The sequence below is a fragment of the Chionomys nivalis genome, chromosome 7 (genome assembly GCF_950005125.1).
Source record: "Chionomys nivalis chromosome 7, mChiNiv1.1, whole genome shotgun sequence".
NCBI lineage: Eukaryota > Metazoa > Chordata > Mammalia > Rodentia > Cricetidae > Chionomys > Chionomys nivalis.
Window position 1 is genome coordinate 18103137 of NC_080092.1, and position 18004 is coordinate 18121140.

An 18004-nucleotide genomic window follows, 5' to 3' on the forward strand; every position below is an offset into this window, starting at 1 on the left:
CCATTAGGGAATTGCGAATCAGAACCACGGGATGTCACCTCACACCCAGAGGTGTGACCATGATTGTTCTTTTAGTGTTTGAAAGGGATGCAGAAAAATTGAAATCCCCAAAACTTAGCATGGGAACAAGGCATGTGTAGCAATTAGGGGACAGTGTGTCTGATCTTCAGAGGCAAGGAGAATTAATATGAGACCCAGCAATTCCATTTCCAGCTCACACCCAAAAATTGTCAACAAGAGTTCAAACAAAAAAATCTTCACATGAATTTTCATTGGATGCTATTAGATTAAGCTAAAAGATCACAACAACCCAGATATTTCTCAGTAGCCATATGAACCAAATGCGGTCTATGCACACAATGGAATAATATTCAACCAGATAAAAGTATAAACTCAAGTACATGCTACAGTACAGATGGTTCTAGAAGAGAGTCATGCAAAGTAAAAGAAGCCAGACCCCCAAAGTCACCCATTACTCCATTCCATTTATATGGAAGATCAGAAACAGAAAAACAGAGCTGGCGAGCAGCTAAGTGGTCACTGGAGCAGAACGAAGGGTGACTGCTCAGTGGATAGTAGATTCATTTTGGAGAAATGAAAATCTTCTACAGCTAGGCTGGAGATACAGCTGCGGTCAGCATCACAGAACTGGGCAGATTAGAATGATTCAAAGAGGCAAGCTGAGGATCCGTGTGTTTGGTCAAAATTACCAAGAAACAACTGCTCGCCAAGCACCTGAGTGTGCTGAGGTACGGCTGGGAGGGACAAGTGTGTGTTGGTGAGCAGGAGGGCAGAGAAGAATGTTGAACCTTGGGGAGCCAGGGACTAGAGAGGTGGGGGCCGTGTGTGGAGCGTGTCTTCAGTGATGCACGGTCATCAGTAACCTAGCAGGGGAATCAGGCAGCCTGGCTTCCACAGGCGCCTCCCACCTTGGCAGCTGCCAGCAGCAGGCCAGACTTCCTCTCTCTGCCCTAAAGAAGGCATCATTGTGCCAGCTCTGACTACCCAGAAAAGCATGTGGAGAACCAAGGGAGTAAATTACACTTTACACAGGTTTAGGGATCCTAGAGAGAGACTGTACAAAACCAGGCCTCGCTTACCTGGAAGGGAGTGTGCACTCAAATTGCCCCTGACAAGAACCGGTGTTCGACAGACATTTCCCTTGTACCAGACACGGTTCGAAGCTCCGCTCTCTCCTCCTACACATTTACTCATTGAATCCTCATGGCACTGCTTCCAAGTAGGGAAAGAATCATGTCCATATGTCAAGTGAAGAGCAGAGATGTAATAGTTACCTAGTGTCTCACAGTGCCGGAGCTGGGAGTACATTGCGCCTTGCCTGGCCCTATGCACATCCCGAGTGAAGCAGCACTCGGCTTTGTATGGATTATTCTGCATCCCCGACACTCACTCCCAACTTAACTCCTTTCTCTCTTCTCTCCTTCTTCACCCTCCCATCTCTATAACATATGCACCCCCCTCCCAATCACAGCAAAGAGAACCGAGTGACTCAGAAAGATGCCAGCTCTGCCATTTGTGACCTCCCTGGGTCTCATTTTCTTACAAGGAATATACTAACGGTATCTCTATGACAAGATCACGAGGATACTGAGTGGCCACCAGGGCAAGGTGTGCCCTACCACCCTAACCTCCCTATGAGAGTATTCTCAGAGATGGCAATGAAGAGGCCCGAGAGAAGCATAGAAAGGATGAGGCAGGATCTCAGACCCCAGCTCGAGCGGTCATCTCTGTCCTTTCCTGGCTCTGGCCATAGCCTGCCATTCTCGGTGTGTGTACTGCACAAGGTCAAGAGAGCAGCGAAACTGGCACCAAACCTGACTGGGATCTGCCTGCCCCAGTGTGCATTTGCCCCATGCTTTGTCCTTCTGTAACCCAGACAGCCTGCCTGAACAGAAGACTGCCTCTTTCCGGACCTCAGCAGTTCCAGTGAAGGATACTAATCCAGATGTCTGCTCAAGTCTGAGGCAGGCTGCAGGTGATCCTTGGACCCAGGCTACCTGAGCAAGTCAGCTGGGATTCGCTAGCTCTTACTAGCCATTCCGAGACTTCCTGATTCCTCTAAATAACCTAAAGATCTAGACACCACCCAGTCCCTTTCCTTCCAAGACAGCCAATCACCACTTCAGACAAGCAAATGATGTAACCGCACACCACCTGCAATCTAAAACAGGTACCTTCTAGCACCTGTTTCCTCCTTTGCAGTCCCGGTTAGCCAAGATTTCTTGTGTTCACCCTCGTTCTCAATGATGTTGTTTTTATTTTCTGTCAAAAGATTCCTGAAAGGCCCACCCACCGTTAGCCACAAAAGGCCACACTGCACACCCAGCCACAGTTAAGAGCTCCTTCAACGTGTGTCACGTTTCTTCCAAGCAGCGTTACAAGATCTCCCAAAAGCCAGCTATTCAGAGCACGGCTAACTCTTCCCAAGCTTCATGTCACCTTTAACTCCACTTTCTAGCAGTTGACAGTCAGTGGCGCAGAGGGTCAACATCATTAAATGAAGTTAATCCTTCGTCTAAGAGCTAGTCTGGAGAGAGCCCCGGGGACCCAGAGGCTTCTCTTCTGCATAACCAGTCATTTCATTACTCCATGCCCTCCCCTTGCGGCCTGGCTTACAGTCCTCTCCCTGCACTGACTGCCGGCACTTGGACACACGCCAGTGTGCTAGTGTCCTTGCTAAACAGGCTCCGCACTGACTCTCTGCTCCTCCAACCCAGAGGCAGGCCTTGGAGCTGACAGGGCTGCAGGATCGACTGCGACTGGACTGCGGTTTCCACCGAAGGAAACCACCCAGATGGGGGTTTGCCTAGGCAGCAAATCAGGTCAGCATACAGACACTTGGAGGGCGGGGCATACTGAGCTTTGCTCGGCGTCCTGCGGCCTTCATCCAGTGTCCTTTCCCTCACACTCTCTGCTCACTTCAGCCCAGAGAGTTCAAAGCTCTCTGCTTCAGACGACTTGGTGACATTTCCAAACTGGGTCTCTAATGAGACATACGTATCTGCCCCACAGACTCACTGGCTGTAAATATGAAAGTAATGATGCCACACGTAAGCCCATTCTCCCTTAGCCTGAGGACCTCTCTTCTCAAAGCTTTGTCTGGTAGGGGAAAACAGACAAAGGAAGTGACTCTGCTTACCAGTACCCACTTCTGTTCGATTTTCTAAATGACTAACAGGAAACCCCAGGGCAGAACACCACCCTTTGCTGAGTGCGATTGCTTATCTCTGTTGTTTCTGACCAGGCTGAGGGAAGGTCTGTCTACTTGTCCCTACTCAAAGAGGCACAGTTACTGTGTTAAATGTGCAATGGAAGAGGCACAAAATCATCTAGAACGGGAGCTGGTGGGGTGGCTTGGTGGGTAGAGGCCCCTAATGCCAAGCCCAACCTGAGCTCTGTCCCCAAGACTCACACAGTCAAAGTAACTCCTGTATAATGTCCTCTGGCCCCCACATACTATCACATACTCACACAATGAACTAACATACAAACATGAGACTGGCAAAGGACACTTCAGAAGAAGAGTCACTGACATGGCCACTGATCTAGACAACTGGGGAAGTTTACCCACAGCCTTGGTCCCCAGCCAACTTACAGGTCCCAGCCTAGCGTCCTTATCACAGATGGTCCTGTCCCCCGTCATGGGTGTCTGACTCCGCACAGAAGACTTGAGTTTCTCCTACATCAAGTGTTGCACCCAGGAATCCCAGCAACAAAAAGTCAGTGGGAGCCCATGAAGATGTTGTTCTCACAGCCAAGGGTCAAAGGGGTGTTCCCAAGGACTGGGGCCACCTGAGGCCACCAACTCCAGCGGGGACTCATGTGGAAACCACAGACTGCTAATCCTCAGAGCCATGAATGCGAGGCTTTGATGGGTTACCTGTCAGCCTAGGGAACAGAACCCGCTGGTTCCCGCACCAGTTCTTCCTAAAGATATAATAGCATTCTGTACATCAAGAATTCAAATACGGGGGGGGGGAGGGGAAGTAGTGGGGGGAGGGGGGAGAAGTAGGAGGAGGGGGAGGGAAATGGGAGGCAGGAGGAGGCGGAAATTTTTTCAATTAAAAAAAAAAGAATTCAAATACGGGTGCAGAAGAGATGGCTCAATGGTGAAGAGCATTGATTGCTGTTCCCAAGGTCCTAGGTTGAATTCTCAGCACCCTCATAGTGGCTCACACTCATCTGCAACTCCAATACCACAGGATCTGATGCCTTCTTCTGGCCTCCTCCCACCAGAAATGCAGGTGGTGAACAGACATGCAGACAAAACACTCATGTACACAATTTAAAAATAAATAAATCTAGAGAAATGAGGTAAAATTGAATGTCATTCTGATAGCCCTATGACTCACAGTACAACAAGTGTCCTGTCTCTATGTAATGTATGTTAGGAAATTAGTATATTCCCCTTGTTTATAGGTGAGGAAACTGAGGCACAGGAAGAAGGGTACCTACCAGAAAGAAAGCTAGACAGACAGACAATCCAGATGTCTAATTTCTAACCACAGCCCCTAGTTTGCCAAGAAAGTGGTTGATTGACATTTACTGAGTACTTGTCATAGGCCAGGCACAGACACTGAGATCTCCTTAAGGGAATGTCACAGGAGCGTTTCCTGGATGCTAACTGCTGTTCTGAGAACGGAGGCTTCAGTGAGAGAGAAGATAAGCAAAGGCTTTTCCTTTACATCAGTTTGCTTGATCATCCAAAGTATTGTCATCCATCCGACACAAAAAACTAAGAGCCTTGAGAAGCAGACTGGGTTGTGATTCAATGGCAGAGCTCCAGCTTAACGTGTGGTGTGTAAGGCCCCAGCCCAATGGGAGGGGAGGAGAGACGGAAGGGAGAAGAGAGAGTAGGGAAGGACAGGACTTGTCTACAGTCACACCACTAGAAAGCTGTAGAAAACTGGTTTGCAACCTTCCTAATGCTGCTACACTTGAATGCACCTCCTCATGTTGTGGTGACTGTAAAATTATTTCATTGCTGCTTCTTATAATTTTGCCTCTGTTATAAATCATAATGTAAACATCTGATATGCAGGATATCTGATATGTGACCCCCACGGGGGTCACACCCCATAAATTGAGAACTGCTGCCATGGCAGGTAGGTTTGAACTCAGCAGAATCCAAATTCCTTCCTTCTCTGACCAGCCCATTCTTGACATCATGCCTCATTTCACACACACGAGACTTGTCCATATCCTATCTTCCCCCAGCTCAGGGATGCTGAATTCCCAAGCCAAGAATGACACAGTAGATGTGCATTAATATTTGCTGGGCTCTGCGTGAATCCCTGTTAAGGATGGCATGTGAACGAAGACAAAGGGCAGAGAAGTCGTTCCTTGAATGTCTTGAGATTGTCTCAGAAGATGTTAACCCGGCATTGCTGCTATCAAGTGCCCTGTGACCCTTCAGGATCGGTCTGAACCTCATTTGGGGCCCTGGCATTTGGTGGCATGGTTGAAAACAAAATCTGCAGCCAACACCAAGTGTTCATAGAGTTTAGACAAGAGGAACAAACCCAGTAAGGGAAAGAGAGACAATGCAATAGGCTGGAGTTCATTTCTAGAGACGGATCTGGGATTCTCTGATGGAACAGAACCGATGGGCGTATCTCAAGGGTCCAGTGCAATGCAGTCAGCGCCACACCTGAGCCATGTCCTGGAGGCTGTGGGCAGGCATGACACCAGAGCTACGCCCTGATGTGGAACCAGAGAAGGCAGCTGCAGGAACCGGCAGAGCTCCAAATCCAGAAGCAAGGCAGCAAATGACTTGAGATGGTCCCCAGCCTGGGTGACAGATGGGGAAGAGAGGAAGAAGAGGAGGAAACGGCAGGAGGGAAGAGAAAGGATAGGTGGTGGAGGGGACAAGACAGATCACCAGAACGAGAAGGGGGAGGGGAGAAGTTCCTTCACCAGCCAGGAGACCTCAGAGAAACACCAGGGCAGCTCACTTTCACTAAATCTTTGCTATGCTACTGTTGGTGGGCATAATTGTTATCTCTAATTTACAGACGAGGAAACTGAAGCAGTGCAAGATTAAGCACAATGTGACTCAGTGAAGATGGAGCCAAGCCAGAATTTCTCCGCAAGCCTGGCCTCAGAGATTTGGTCTCCACCACTGCATACCCCACCTCTTACAAAGATGGGCCTGTTACCTTACTCCAGTAGTTCCAGGGCCGTCCCTGGATTGTGACAACAGCCCTTGGTGCTGCACATCATTGTGTAGTCTTTGGTGATCACACCCAGCCAATAGAAATCAGGTTGGGTCCACTGGGGGCTGTTTTTCCCTCTGGTGGTATTTATCTTTGCCCTAATTCAGGGCCAGATAGAAGGATAGATGTACTTTCTAATAAGTAGAGTCCAGAGATGCTGCTTAACCATCCTCTATGGTTTACACATAGGCTGAGTGTGTACCAAGATGATCACACCCAGGAGGTGGGGCCTCAGTGACACAACACTAGGAGATAGTAGAACCTTCAAGAGGCAGAGTCTGGTGGAAGAGGGTTAGGTCATTGAGGCACTGCAAGTAAATGGTACTTATTTGATCCCCAGAGAAAGTTGTTATTAAAAAAAACCACCCTTGGGGCCGGCGAGATGGCTCAGTGATTAAGAGTATTGGCTGCTCTTCCTGAGGATCCGGGTTCAATTCCCAGCACCCACATGGTGGCTCACAGCCATCTGTAACTACAGTTCCAGGGGATCTGGAACCTTCACACCAATGTGCATCAAATAAAGTTAAATAAAATTTAAAAAGAAAAGAACCACCTGGTCCCTTCCCAGCCTCTGGCTTCTCGCTGCTTGTTTCCACTCTGACCACTGAGGCTCAGGTGGCCCTGAAGTCCTCATCTGCTGCTGCATAGACAAAGCCCATGAGCAGTCTTAGGTTTTCAGCTATTAAAACTATGACCTAAACAAACCTCCCTTGTTTGTAAGTATTCTGCCTTGAGTATTTTGTTACAGCAACAGAAAACAGACTGATCCACTGCTGTATAATGGAAGAGATTGACGAGTGACTCACAGTATCAACTGGAGCAAGGAAGGGTAAATCCTGCTTGGCATATGATGTGGACTTTCCATGGCACAGGCGTGGATGCGCACGCACACACCTGATCTTACTCTCGTGTATAACTATAGTATTAGAAAGAGGGATTGTAACAAAATCAACCACATCGGCCCTCTCTGCAGATATCCAAAGTCTCCGGCAATTTGGTAAATCCTGCAGTACAGAGAAGTAAATGGCTCTGGTTCTCCCAGACCCTCTGAAATCTAGTAGAGATTACACATACAAGAAACAAGGAGCTGCCTGAACCCTTGTAGTGCCGAGCTGCCAGGCACAGCAGCTGTAAGCTCTCAGAGGGCAAAGGGCTCTATGAGGGAAGTGAGACTAGAGCTATGGAGAGAAACAGAGCATGGGCAAAGGGCAGAAGAAGAGTGGAAGGAGGGGTGTGAAAAACAGGGAGGTGGGGAAGGCAGCATGATGTGTAGCAACACTGCAAGGCCATCTTGAAGGAACTCCAGGGTGTAAACAAGCGGGCTTGGCCCAGTGGCCAATCGCAAGGGCTCAGCATCAAGGAGTTTAAGAGCTACAGTGCTCTAGAAGGACATAGCCTCTTGCAAGGAAAGGGATGGAGTGAGAAGATGGAGAGAAGATCGGTAACCGTTCACCTGAACATTGTGAGACCCAGAAATGGGAAAACTTCAAATTCTACCTCCCTGGTCCCAACCTCATCTATGCATTCATTTATCCATCCATCCACCTATCTGTGCATCTATGTACCCATCTATCTACTCATCCATCTACTCTATCTGTGCATCTATGTACCCATCCATCTACTCATCCATCTACTCTATCTGTGCATCTATGTACCCATCCATCTACTCATCCATCTACTCTATCTGTGCATCTATGTACCCATCCATCTACTCATCCATCTACTCTATCTGTGCATCTATGTACCCATCCATCTACTCATCCATCTACTCTATCTGTGCATCTATGTACCCATCCATCTACTCATCCTCGCACACACCCATCCAATCAACACCTAAAGAAGCGTCTTGCACAGCTACACCAGAGAGAGGGTCAGTCTTGCCTTGTTGGAGCTCATATTCTATGAAAGGTCCCACACAACCCAATGAAAGACTGCAAGGGGGTGTGATGGGTGCCGTAACAGGAGTCACAGTAATGCAAAGCAAGGGGTCCACCTGCCCCGACCTGAGAAACAGGAGATTGAGAGTGTCTGGGGCACTATTTGCTGCCTCGTGCAGAGATTTGCTACTGAACTGCCATCCCCAAAGGCAGGGAATGCTGTATCCAGTATTCATTCCCAACAGGGACTCATGAAGCTGAACTGATCTGAATAGAGCTTTGACTGTATCCATTGGGGCACTTTATAGAGTGGGTACTGACTACACTTTCTCGGGAACCTTAACTAGCTTCTAGAGATGGGAATGGATGAATTATAACACAGACTGCACACATACATGCTCTCTGCAAAGACGGACCAGCAGCTTCCGCTGGGTTCTCAAGGAAACCCACCGTTAAACAATTAGATTTTTGCCCTCCCATTTTCCTATTACTCTTGGGCTGGATGGACTCAGAATGTACCCCCAAAGGAGTGGCTGCCCTCTGTGTGGATCATCTACTGGAAAAGGCAATGTATATTTATATAATTCATAGACAATGTGTCCTCTAAAAGCTCATGGGTTGGCAGTGTAATCCCCAAATTCTTGTAATAGAATTAGATGACATGGTAAAGGTAAACCCCAAGGCGGCCTGAGTTAAACAAAAGAAGGAAGAATTGAGTTAGTTTAAATGCTCTGCTTCACCACGTGGTACCCTCCACCACGTTAATAAGCCGCAAGAACCCTCAGTAGATGCTGAGAAGCTGACCATGTAAGTTATCAAACTTCCCAGCCTCCAAACACACTAGCTAAATCAACGTCTATTCTTGAATAATTACCCAGTCTGTGGTGTTCTGTGATGGCAATAGAAAGTGGACCACAGCGCAGGTGAAAGACTGAGGTGTGATTTCAAAAGAGCCTAAAATGAGCTGGAAACCTTCCTCCACCTCATTTTCCTCACCTGTGAAGGCAAAACGCATCCTCCTCCTGGGTACCAGTGAGGTTCGGACACAGTAACACATGCCTTTCTACACCCACCAGGCTGTGAACGCGTGAGGCAAGCCGCTATCTAGAAGGAGGCTGGTGACAACGTAGATCCAGAATGAGTAGAGAAACCTCACATGCTGTTCTGGCACTTCCAGTTGTTTATTCCGGGTGCCTTAGGACCACCCTGGACTCCTCTTTGTCTCTCGTACCCATGTCTAACCCATGAGGAAAACCCCCTTGCTCCACATATGTCCAGAAGTGAGGCCCATGTCAACACACCTACAGCCACTGCCGCCTCATATCTAGGTCCCTGCAGCTGTTTCAGCAACCTCTCTGCTATGACACTCAACTCCCTTCTTGTCACAAGCCAAGACACTGTCAGCCCAGGTGTAAGATGTGCCATTTTTTCTTCTGCTCCAACCCCCGAAATACCTCACCCCACCTGTCCATCAGCTATATCACCTGTCCCCGTGATACCCACAAGTCATTACTCCCTACGACCACCTCTCACAGAATCCGTCCTTACACTTCCACCTCTGATCCGGTCACCCTGGCCTCCTACACATCAAAGCGACTTCCTTTTTGAGACGTTATTTGCATTGCATTTGCTTTCCAATCAGAATATTCTTCCCTTAGGAAGTTCCCTTACCGCTGCAGCCAGTGAAGTCAGCACACACACACACACACACACACACACACACATCTCACTTGCTGGTTGTGCTGGTTTGAATGAAAACGGACCCCAGAGGCTCATATGTTTGAATGCTTGGTACCTAGCTGGTAGAACTATTTGGGAAGGTTTAGGAAGTAAGGCCCTGTTGGAGGGAACGTATCACTGAGGGTGGACTTTGAGGTTTCAAAAGCTCGCACCAATCTCAGAAAGCTTTCTCTCTCTGTAAGCTCTTAGCTCCTGCTCCAGCATCACGCCAGCATGCCTGCTGCCACGTTCACGAAGTCTAACCCTCTGGAACCATGAGCCTCAAATTGAATTCATTATTTTATAAGTCACCTTGGTCACAATATCTCTTCAGAGCAACAGAAAAGTAACAGACACCAGGAATAACCTCAAAACTTAGCTGGAACCAGTGTTGTCACCCTGCAACTGATTCTGCCTGTCAGGGTGTCTCAGGGTCTGCCCCACTACATGTCACCCTCTTCCATGTTATAATGCAACAAGAACCCCATCTCTTTCTGCCATAGTAGCCCTTGGCCGAAGGACCAAGTGTTGTCAGAACTCTGAATTCTCTGATCCATTGCTGGAGAGAAATCTACAACAGTATCCATCCTTGTGACAATCACATCCCACTCCTCCAGGCCTCGTTTCTGTCACTGAAGCCAGTGCAGGAGCCTGCAGCATCCTTGCTGGGGCAGGGAGACAAAGGATGTTCTCTGAGAACAAAATACAATATGTCTTCAGCAGCTCACTGACTCAGTCTGACTGCTGCTCAATTCACACCAATGACAAGAAGGGGGACGGAAGCAAGTCCCTAGTAGAGGGAACATTTGGGGTGTCTCTGCAGAGATTCTGCTGGAGTTGGGTGGTGACAACAAAGACGTCATCCCCCATTTGCTCAGTATGTGCTGCAAAATGCAGACCGCGGTGCCTATGTGTGATTGATGATTAAAGGACTGCAAGCTTTAAAAGCAGCAGCAAACCCAGACATCCAGAAATGAGCAAGACATTACGGCACTACACTTCCTGTCTCAAAATACAGCAAAACCATGAGGATGTTGAACTCAAAAGAAAGCTGAGTTTGGAAAATGCACCCTTCACCAAAGCTTCTTCAGACCTAGATACAGTGGTTGGAGCCAAGCTGGATATTGACTCGTGAGGTTTCCATATATACAAGTAGTAGGGCAATCTCCTTACATGGACCTAATCAACCAATCCAAAGGGTATGTCTAAATGACACCGAGTTGCTGGAATTTCACAAAGGAGGCCAGCCACCAAAGAAGTAGCACTGGGAAAGAACTGCATTTTCCATCCATGTGTTTCTGTTTCATCGGATGAATATTTGGGGACCAGTTCCAAGATAAGGGTTAACCTCTTTTCCCAAGATGCCCCCAAGCATCTCTTAGAATTCTATTCCCACTGTTCGGAGATCTGCTCAGATGATCCGTGTTAAAACTCTTCTCCACAATATATCCATCCATGGGCAAGTATTCATTTGTCTCAACAGGCCACAACACAATTTCTAACTGTACGCTTACTGATTGACCCACAAACTTCCTTTGTCTTTGTTACCAGACTGTAAGTTCCTAAAGGGCAGGGACCATTTGGGGCTAATTCTAATAGCCTCGGTGACTAACATGATGCCTGGGACCTGGGAAATATCAAACAAATATACAGGAAATAAGTGAAGAAGGAATGAGTGAGTGAGCAAGTGGGTAAATAAGAGTTTCCTGTTGCCTTGACAACTAGAGCAGTAGAACTGGGTCCTCTGAAGGCAAGTTCGCTTTAGCTGTTAGTGAAGCAGGTTACATGCTTGCCTCCTACGCAGACAGCATTCTCCCCTCCACGGTACCTCTAGCTAGAAGAGTAACATGTGTAACTAGTACTATGTAACTAGTACATATGTATGTAACATAGTAACTAGAATAGTAGCATCTAGTCATATGACCTGACTAGAGCCATAACAAATTGAACCAGGCAGGGACAGCACCCTGAGGGGAGTGGAGTCTGTCCTTAGGTTGACAGTGACATGGGTGGCCTATTTAAAACTCGAAATCTAAATATTTATTAAGAAGCAATTACATTATTTTGCTGTTTCGGTTTATTTTATAAAAGGGGTTTTGTTCCTGTAACGTAGACTTCGAAATAAATTCTTTGAGTTCCTAAGTATGACATTCAAGATAACAACCTTTTCTTGTGATAGTATAAGATTTGTTTTTGTTTTTTTAAAAAAATATTTTTAAAAGAAACTATAATTACATTGTTTTCCCTTTCCTCTCCAATCCCCCCACAAACCAACACCCTTGTTCCCTCTAGAAACCATGGCCTGCTTTACAGGTTGTCGTTTTGAAAAGATGAAACAGGCCACCATTCTGGATCTTCCCTCTGGGGACACAGAAGATTCAGTGGCTGCATGAAGCACAAACTCATACAGATTGCAGGCAGGGGTGTTAAGAGAGAGTGATGGAATCAGAGCGGGTGACGAAGATAACCTGGAGAACAGAGATGAGGTATTTAGAGAGGCTGGGAAGTCGGGAGAGGAGGCATATGTTTTTAGGGCTTCTCAAGTTCATGACCTTTGGGAGGCCTGACTGCTTGTACTTCCTGAATTTTTAGGTGATTTTCTTGAGCCTTAAAATGTCTCACTTGCTCGCACACCACACATATCTAAAATGACCTATTGGGATGAATATTGTCCTTCATTATTACAACCCATGGTACAGACAAAAAAAAAAAAAAAAAAAAAAAAAAAAAAAAAAAAACCACAAACCCAAAACAGCCCTGTCCAAGGTTCTATGTCAAATGAGGCTGCTTGTTTGTTTCCTGGCCGCCCAGACTCTTGAAATAACCAGACAGAAACTATATTATTTAAATTACTGCTTGGCCAATCACTTAAGCATATTGTTAGCTAACTCTTACATCTAGAATTAACCCATTTCCATTATTTAATAGTTTATCATGAGGCTCGTGGCCTACTGGCAAGGTTTTGGCTGACAGCTTGCATCTTTCTCCTCTGGCAGTTCCATGGCTTCTCTCTCACTCCAGCTTCTTTCTCCCAGCATTCAGTTTAGTCCCATCCCCCACCGTTGCTCTGCTCTACCCTATCACAAGCCCAAAGCAGCTTCTTTATTAACCAATGGCATTCACAGCATACAGAGAACAATACCACATCAATTCTGGACTACAAGGGTCTCCACACCCCTGAACTAGGAAGTAGACAAGAACCCTTCCATATCTTTCCCACTGGGATATGAGATAGAATCCCTTCTCTGCTCCACAGAGCCTGATATGATTTGAATCTTGTCCCTGCCCTTTAAAACAGAGTGACCTTAGTGTCCTAATTCCCAGTATCCTAGAATGTCAATTCATGTCACTAAATGGTCTTTCATGTTAAAATAGGTCATTAGGGCTTCCCCGAACCTAATAAGACTCGGTATTCTCATTTAAAAGGAAGAGATGGGGATATACTGACAAAGGGGAATACCAGGTGAAGGTGGAGGTGATGGACTGGCAAGCCAAGGAATACCCAAAATGCCAGCCATCGCCAGCATCCGCAAAGGAGGCTCAGGGAAGATCACTCTTCGCCCCTCAGGGAGTTCAAAACCCCTAGCTGGAGACAAGCAGTAAGGACAAACATCTCACCTTTATGGAATCCAAAGACGCCACCCCCAGCTAGGCCACTTTAGTTTGATTATTTTAAACCGGAAGAAAGTGAGACTCGCTGCAAAGAGGAGCTTTGGAGGACCATCCTTTATCTGATAAGAACCAGGCAGTTCTGAAAACATACCAGACATAAATGCTCGCCCACAGGGGCCTTTTGTGGCTATGGAAACCATAGAGGGTTGGCTCCAAGATGGGCTTCACAGAGTGAGCTCCTATCCATTGGAAGCCCAAACCCATTCCTTTTATTCCGGCACTTCTCTGAGACTCTACTCTCCCCTTGTTGAGCTGCCACAGAAGGGCAAGTTCAAAGCAACCCTGAGCTGCTCTTTCCTGGGCGCTCCCTGCATTAGTATGATGTGGATGCTAATCACTTTCTGCTCATTTTTTCTTCTTCTTAATCTGTCCTTTATGTAATTTACAGGGCACTAGCCAAAAAAGGGAGAGAAAGGAGATTTTTTTTCCCCTCCCTATGAGCATAAGTGAAATGCCATATAAATTTGCCTAAGGGGTTCACTTCAGACTATAGATAGATGATAGATAGATAGATAGATAGATAGATAGATAGATAGATAGATATAGATATAGATATAGATATAGATATAGATATAGATATAGATATAGATATAGATATAGATATAGATATAGATATATTCTAGCTCTCAATCTGAAGACTCCTGCCTTGAGGCCTCACTTAGAATCTCTGGCTGCCATGGCAGAGACCACACATGATCTGTTATGAACTTCACTGTGTCTCCTTAAAACTTAAAAGCTAAAGTCCTGGTCTATTTTATCTTGGAAAAGAGCTATATCTGCAGCAAGCACTGTGAAGAGCCGAATAAATTAAAATGAAGCCCCTAAGTGTGAGGCCCTAACTCATTCTTACCAGTGCTGTTATAAGGAATAAATATGAGACAGCAAAGGTGTGGATGCCAAGAGAAGAAACCATGGGAAAAGGCAGTAAATGGCCCTCTGCCAACAACTAGAGGCCACAGAAAGCTGCCTTCCTGGCAGGTTGATTCTAAGCTCTCCTCTTCCAGAAGCATGTTAAAAATGAGACTTGTCATGTGCATCACTATTTTATCTACGATACATATTTTATCTACTCTATCTTCCTTGCTTGCTTCAGGGGTGGCCTTACTAAATATTAGCTGAATACCTGACTGACTGTGATACAGACTACATTTCCCAGCTGTTCTTGCAGGTAGATTTGGTCATGTGATTAGGTTTTAGCCCATAGGCTGTAAGAGGAAATGCCAAGTATCCATTCAGATTAAGTGTTCTTAAAGGGAAAGGCCATGCCTTCCATGTTCCCTTATCATTCATTCCTGATGGCTGTGAAGAGGACCTGACTACTTCTGCAGGCAGCCTGCTTCAAGAGGCAGAGGGTGCATCCCGAGAAAGCAGCACAGAAGGCAGGATGGACCGATCTACCTTTCCTCTCACAGCGGTTCTGGGTGGAGGTTTCTAAGGGCAGCAAACCCTGGCTGGTAAATGTACGCGGGACAGTAGTGGGAAATAGGTGATAATCAGTCCACCTTGGACTCGGTGTTCTATGGATTTTGTGAGCAGCAAGAGGAACGTGTACCTCCCACCAATCCACTATTTCAGAGGTTTGCTTTCACCCACAGCCAGACTTACGCCCAATGTTCTCTGTCTCCCTCCTCCCTCCATCCCTTCCCATTCTTCTTCTAAGAAAGAGATCGTCACTGACCAGAATCTCACGGACGTGTCGGAGATTCCAAATGCCAGATATCATGCTAATTTTAAATGGATCTGGGTTAGACCATCCAATTAGGCAGTTAGAGATGCACAGAATTTTTACCCATTGCCCTTCCGATGTCCAATCCCTGTCCATCTCTCGGCTGCTTTTATTATGTGGGACACTCTCACTCAAAAGCCTGGGAACCACAAAAGTAAGACCAGATATGCAACTCCCTCTCACAAGCCTTTTCCCTACAGACATCCACTAAAACCACATCAAACTTCTCGCTTGATCCAGTTGCCACGCAGGAGTTTTCTACTTTTATCTGTGACATCTCCCTTCAAGGGCCCCTCTGATACAGTGACGAATGCCTACAGTACTTAAAGCCTAAGGTCTGGAGGCAGTGGAATTTAAGAGTCAGCTTCATTATCACCAAGTTACATGAACTCAGGGTCTTCACCTGTATAGTGGGACTAATAATACAGTCTCTCACGCAGACATTCCAAAGTCAAAGATGAGAATAGGCCTCGTACACTTAAGCCATTACCGTCTTACTAGGAGCAACTGTTCTGAAGTCAGTGTTGGGGCCCTCATTCTTTGTCTCTCTTGATTCTGCAGCGCTCATTTTACGATAAGTCCCCTGATCTTGGCCAGAAGTATTTATAATTATCACTTTATAATATCAAAGTGCTTTATAATTATCGCTCCAGAAAGTCTCCAGAACAATCCCATCAAACCTGCATGCACCACCATCATCATCGTCATCACCACCATCATCATCATCATGATCATCTTCCCCTCATTATAGATGAAGAAACAAGTGCAGATTTGAACTCAGGTCTGACATCACAACCCAAACTTATAACTCTGATGGAGGCCTGTGTCAAGGCTGCAGCAGGAACCGGAAATAGCCTGGTGATCACCTACTGCCCACTAGACCTCAAGGTGGCTAAGAAAGAGCCTGTTCTGGTGACGGAGGGGCTGCAGCAGGTGACTTCAGCGCCCCTTTCAATGAGGCCACAGGAAGGACAGCTAGCGACACCCACTCTGAACAATGTACCTGATGGAAAAGAAGCCAGGGATGGCGGAGCCGTCCTAACTCCTCATGCACTTCTAGCTTTTTGTCTCCCTCCAAGCCTGCATGCCCTTCGTCTCTAGTGTCCTTCACAATGGGATGCTATGAAATAGGAAAGTGTTTCTACCTGGATGTAGAGTGAGAAAACAGGAATATAATTTAGATGCGGCTTCCATTTGCCTTGCACCGAACCATTGCCTTTTCACACAATGGATGCTAAGAGCCCTTCCTTTCTGGATCTACTACTCCAGGCTGGCTTTCATCTCCTGGGGCACAAGGGTTCATCCACCTACACATCCTGCCCATTTTATTGCCCCTCCTTCTCCCTCCTCCTCCGTTCAAGTGTAGATTGCTAACAGGGTACCTCCTGCTGGGAAGGGCAGAGTTGGAGAAGCTTTGGAGTTTTAAAGTGGCCCTTATTGAGTCTAGTTCAAACTTCCCATTTTAGAGATGGAGACCCCTTGCAGATATGATTTGTCTGTTCTCTGGTAGGGATTTTTCATCTTAAAGTGTTTCAAAGTGTCAAAGTGCTGGATGGATAGATCTGAACACCTACAAAGTAGCGCAGGAAAACACACACATACCACACCACACCACACACACACACACACACACACACACACACACCTGCACCTCTCATTCCCACTTCTGCGTTGCCTCAGGCCTGGCCTGCTGAATTATCCTCTCTTGGGTGGTGACTGCGATCTGGCAGTGTGGAAATCCCCCAAATAACCTTCCAATTCTCACTTACAGTTTGAGAGGATTGTGTCACCAATGCCACTTAGAGTCACAGTACCTGACACCTCCCTTCCCCCAGCCACCACTTCCGCCCCCAATTTGAAGCAGAGGCCTCTGGGAGTTTAGATGGCTGATGAGGCTCTTTTCTCAGCGAAATCTCAGATAACCTGACAGGAATCATTCTCTCAAAGGCTCCCCGGGGCTAGCAGAGGACCCACGGCTTCAGTCCCTCTCCAAAACGGATGCCTGGGATATTGGAGCCGATCAGGGTCACCTGGCTCAGAGAAACAGACAGAGCAAACCAGCAGATGGTGTGGCTTTGGAGATGGTAGAGGGAGCCGTGGTGGCTTCAAGATAGGCAGGTGGAGAGAGACGGAGCATGCTCTATGCAATGCAAAGCCTGGCACAGGGGGCTGAATATCAAAATAATGACAACACCTCATCTGGAAGATGCCTGAGTGCTTGAGGGGGGGAAGGATACTCTTTCTCCGCCCCCCCCCCCCCCCGTTTTCTCCTTCAGTCTAGGCTGCAGGAGCCAGATAAAAGCTTTGAGACCCAGACCTAAGTTTGCACGGCATGCCCTGCCCTCACCCATGCGGCACGAGCCATCACATCGACCTGAGAGAGGCCCTCCAGCCACCTGCCCTCCTCTGCACTGCAGACCCGGTGCCCACACCTACCCACACCGTGTCGCTCCTTGTCAGTTTTGCGCCAAGGGGCCATGGCTAGACCGGTGCCTTGAGAACCTTCTGTTCTCTAGTGAAGAAGCTGACTGGGGGTGGCTAGGCTCCTTACTGGGCCCCACTTCCTTCCTCTTTTTAAACTCTCTCTCTCAAGGTCCGCCTTCCCCTCCTCTGGGTTCTCACTGCCTCCTCCCCCTTCTTCTCCAGCGGGGACACACAAATTTGCTTATAAGGGCTAGAAGGCTGCCTACAAAACTTGGAGCCCACCCTCAATTTGTCTCTTCCCCAGGTAAGTGACTACAAGCTGGACAGGTGCTTAAAGCCAACCCAGACAA

General features: G+C 47.2%; 1 protein-coding gene across 1 annotated transcript in view; it reads right to left on the bottom strand.

Moving 5' to 3' along the window:
• The window catches only part of Dock2 (dedicator of cytokinesis 2), a 413359-nt gene extending 395610 nt beyond the window's left edge, over positions 1-17749 (bottom strand). The window contains exon 1 of the mRNA XM_057774274.1: positions 17667-17749. Coding sequence (XP_057630257.1) covers positions 17667-17709 — 43 coding nt within the window. The 5' untranslated portion in view covers positions 17710-17749. The remainder of the gene's footprint in view (positions 1-17666) is intronic.
• Positions 17750-18004: the final 255 nt, after the last annotated feature.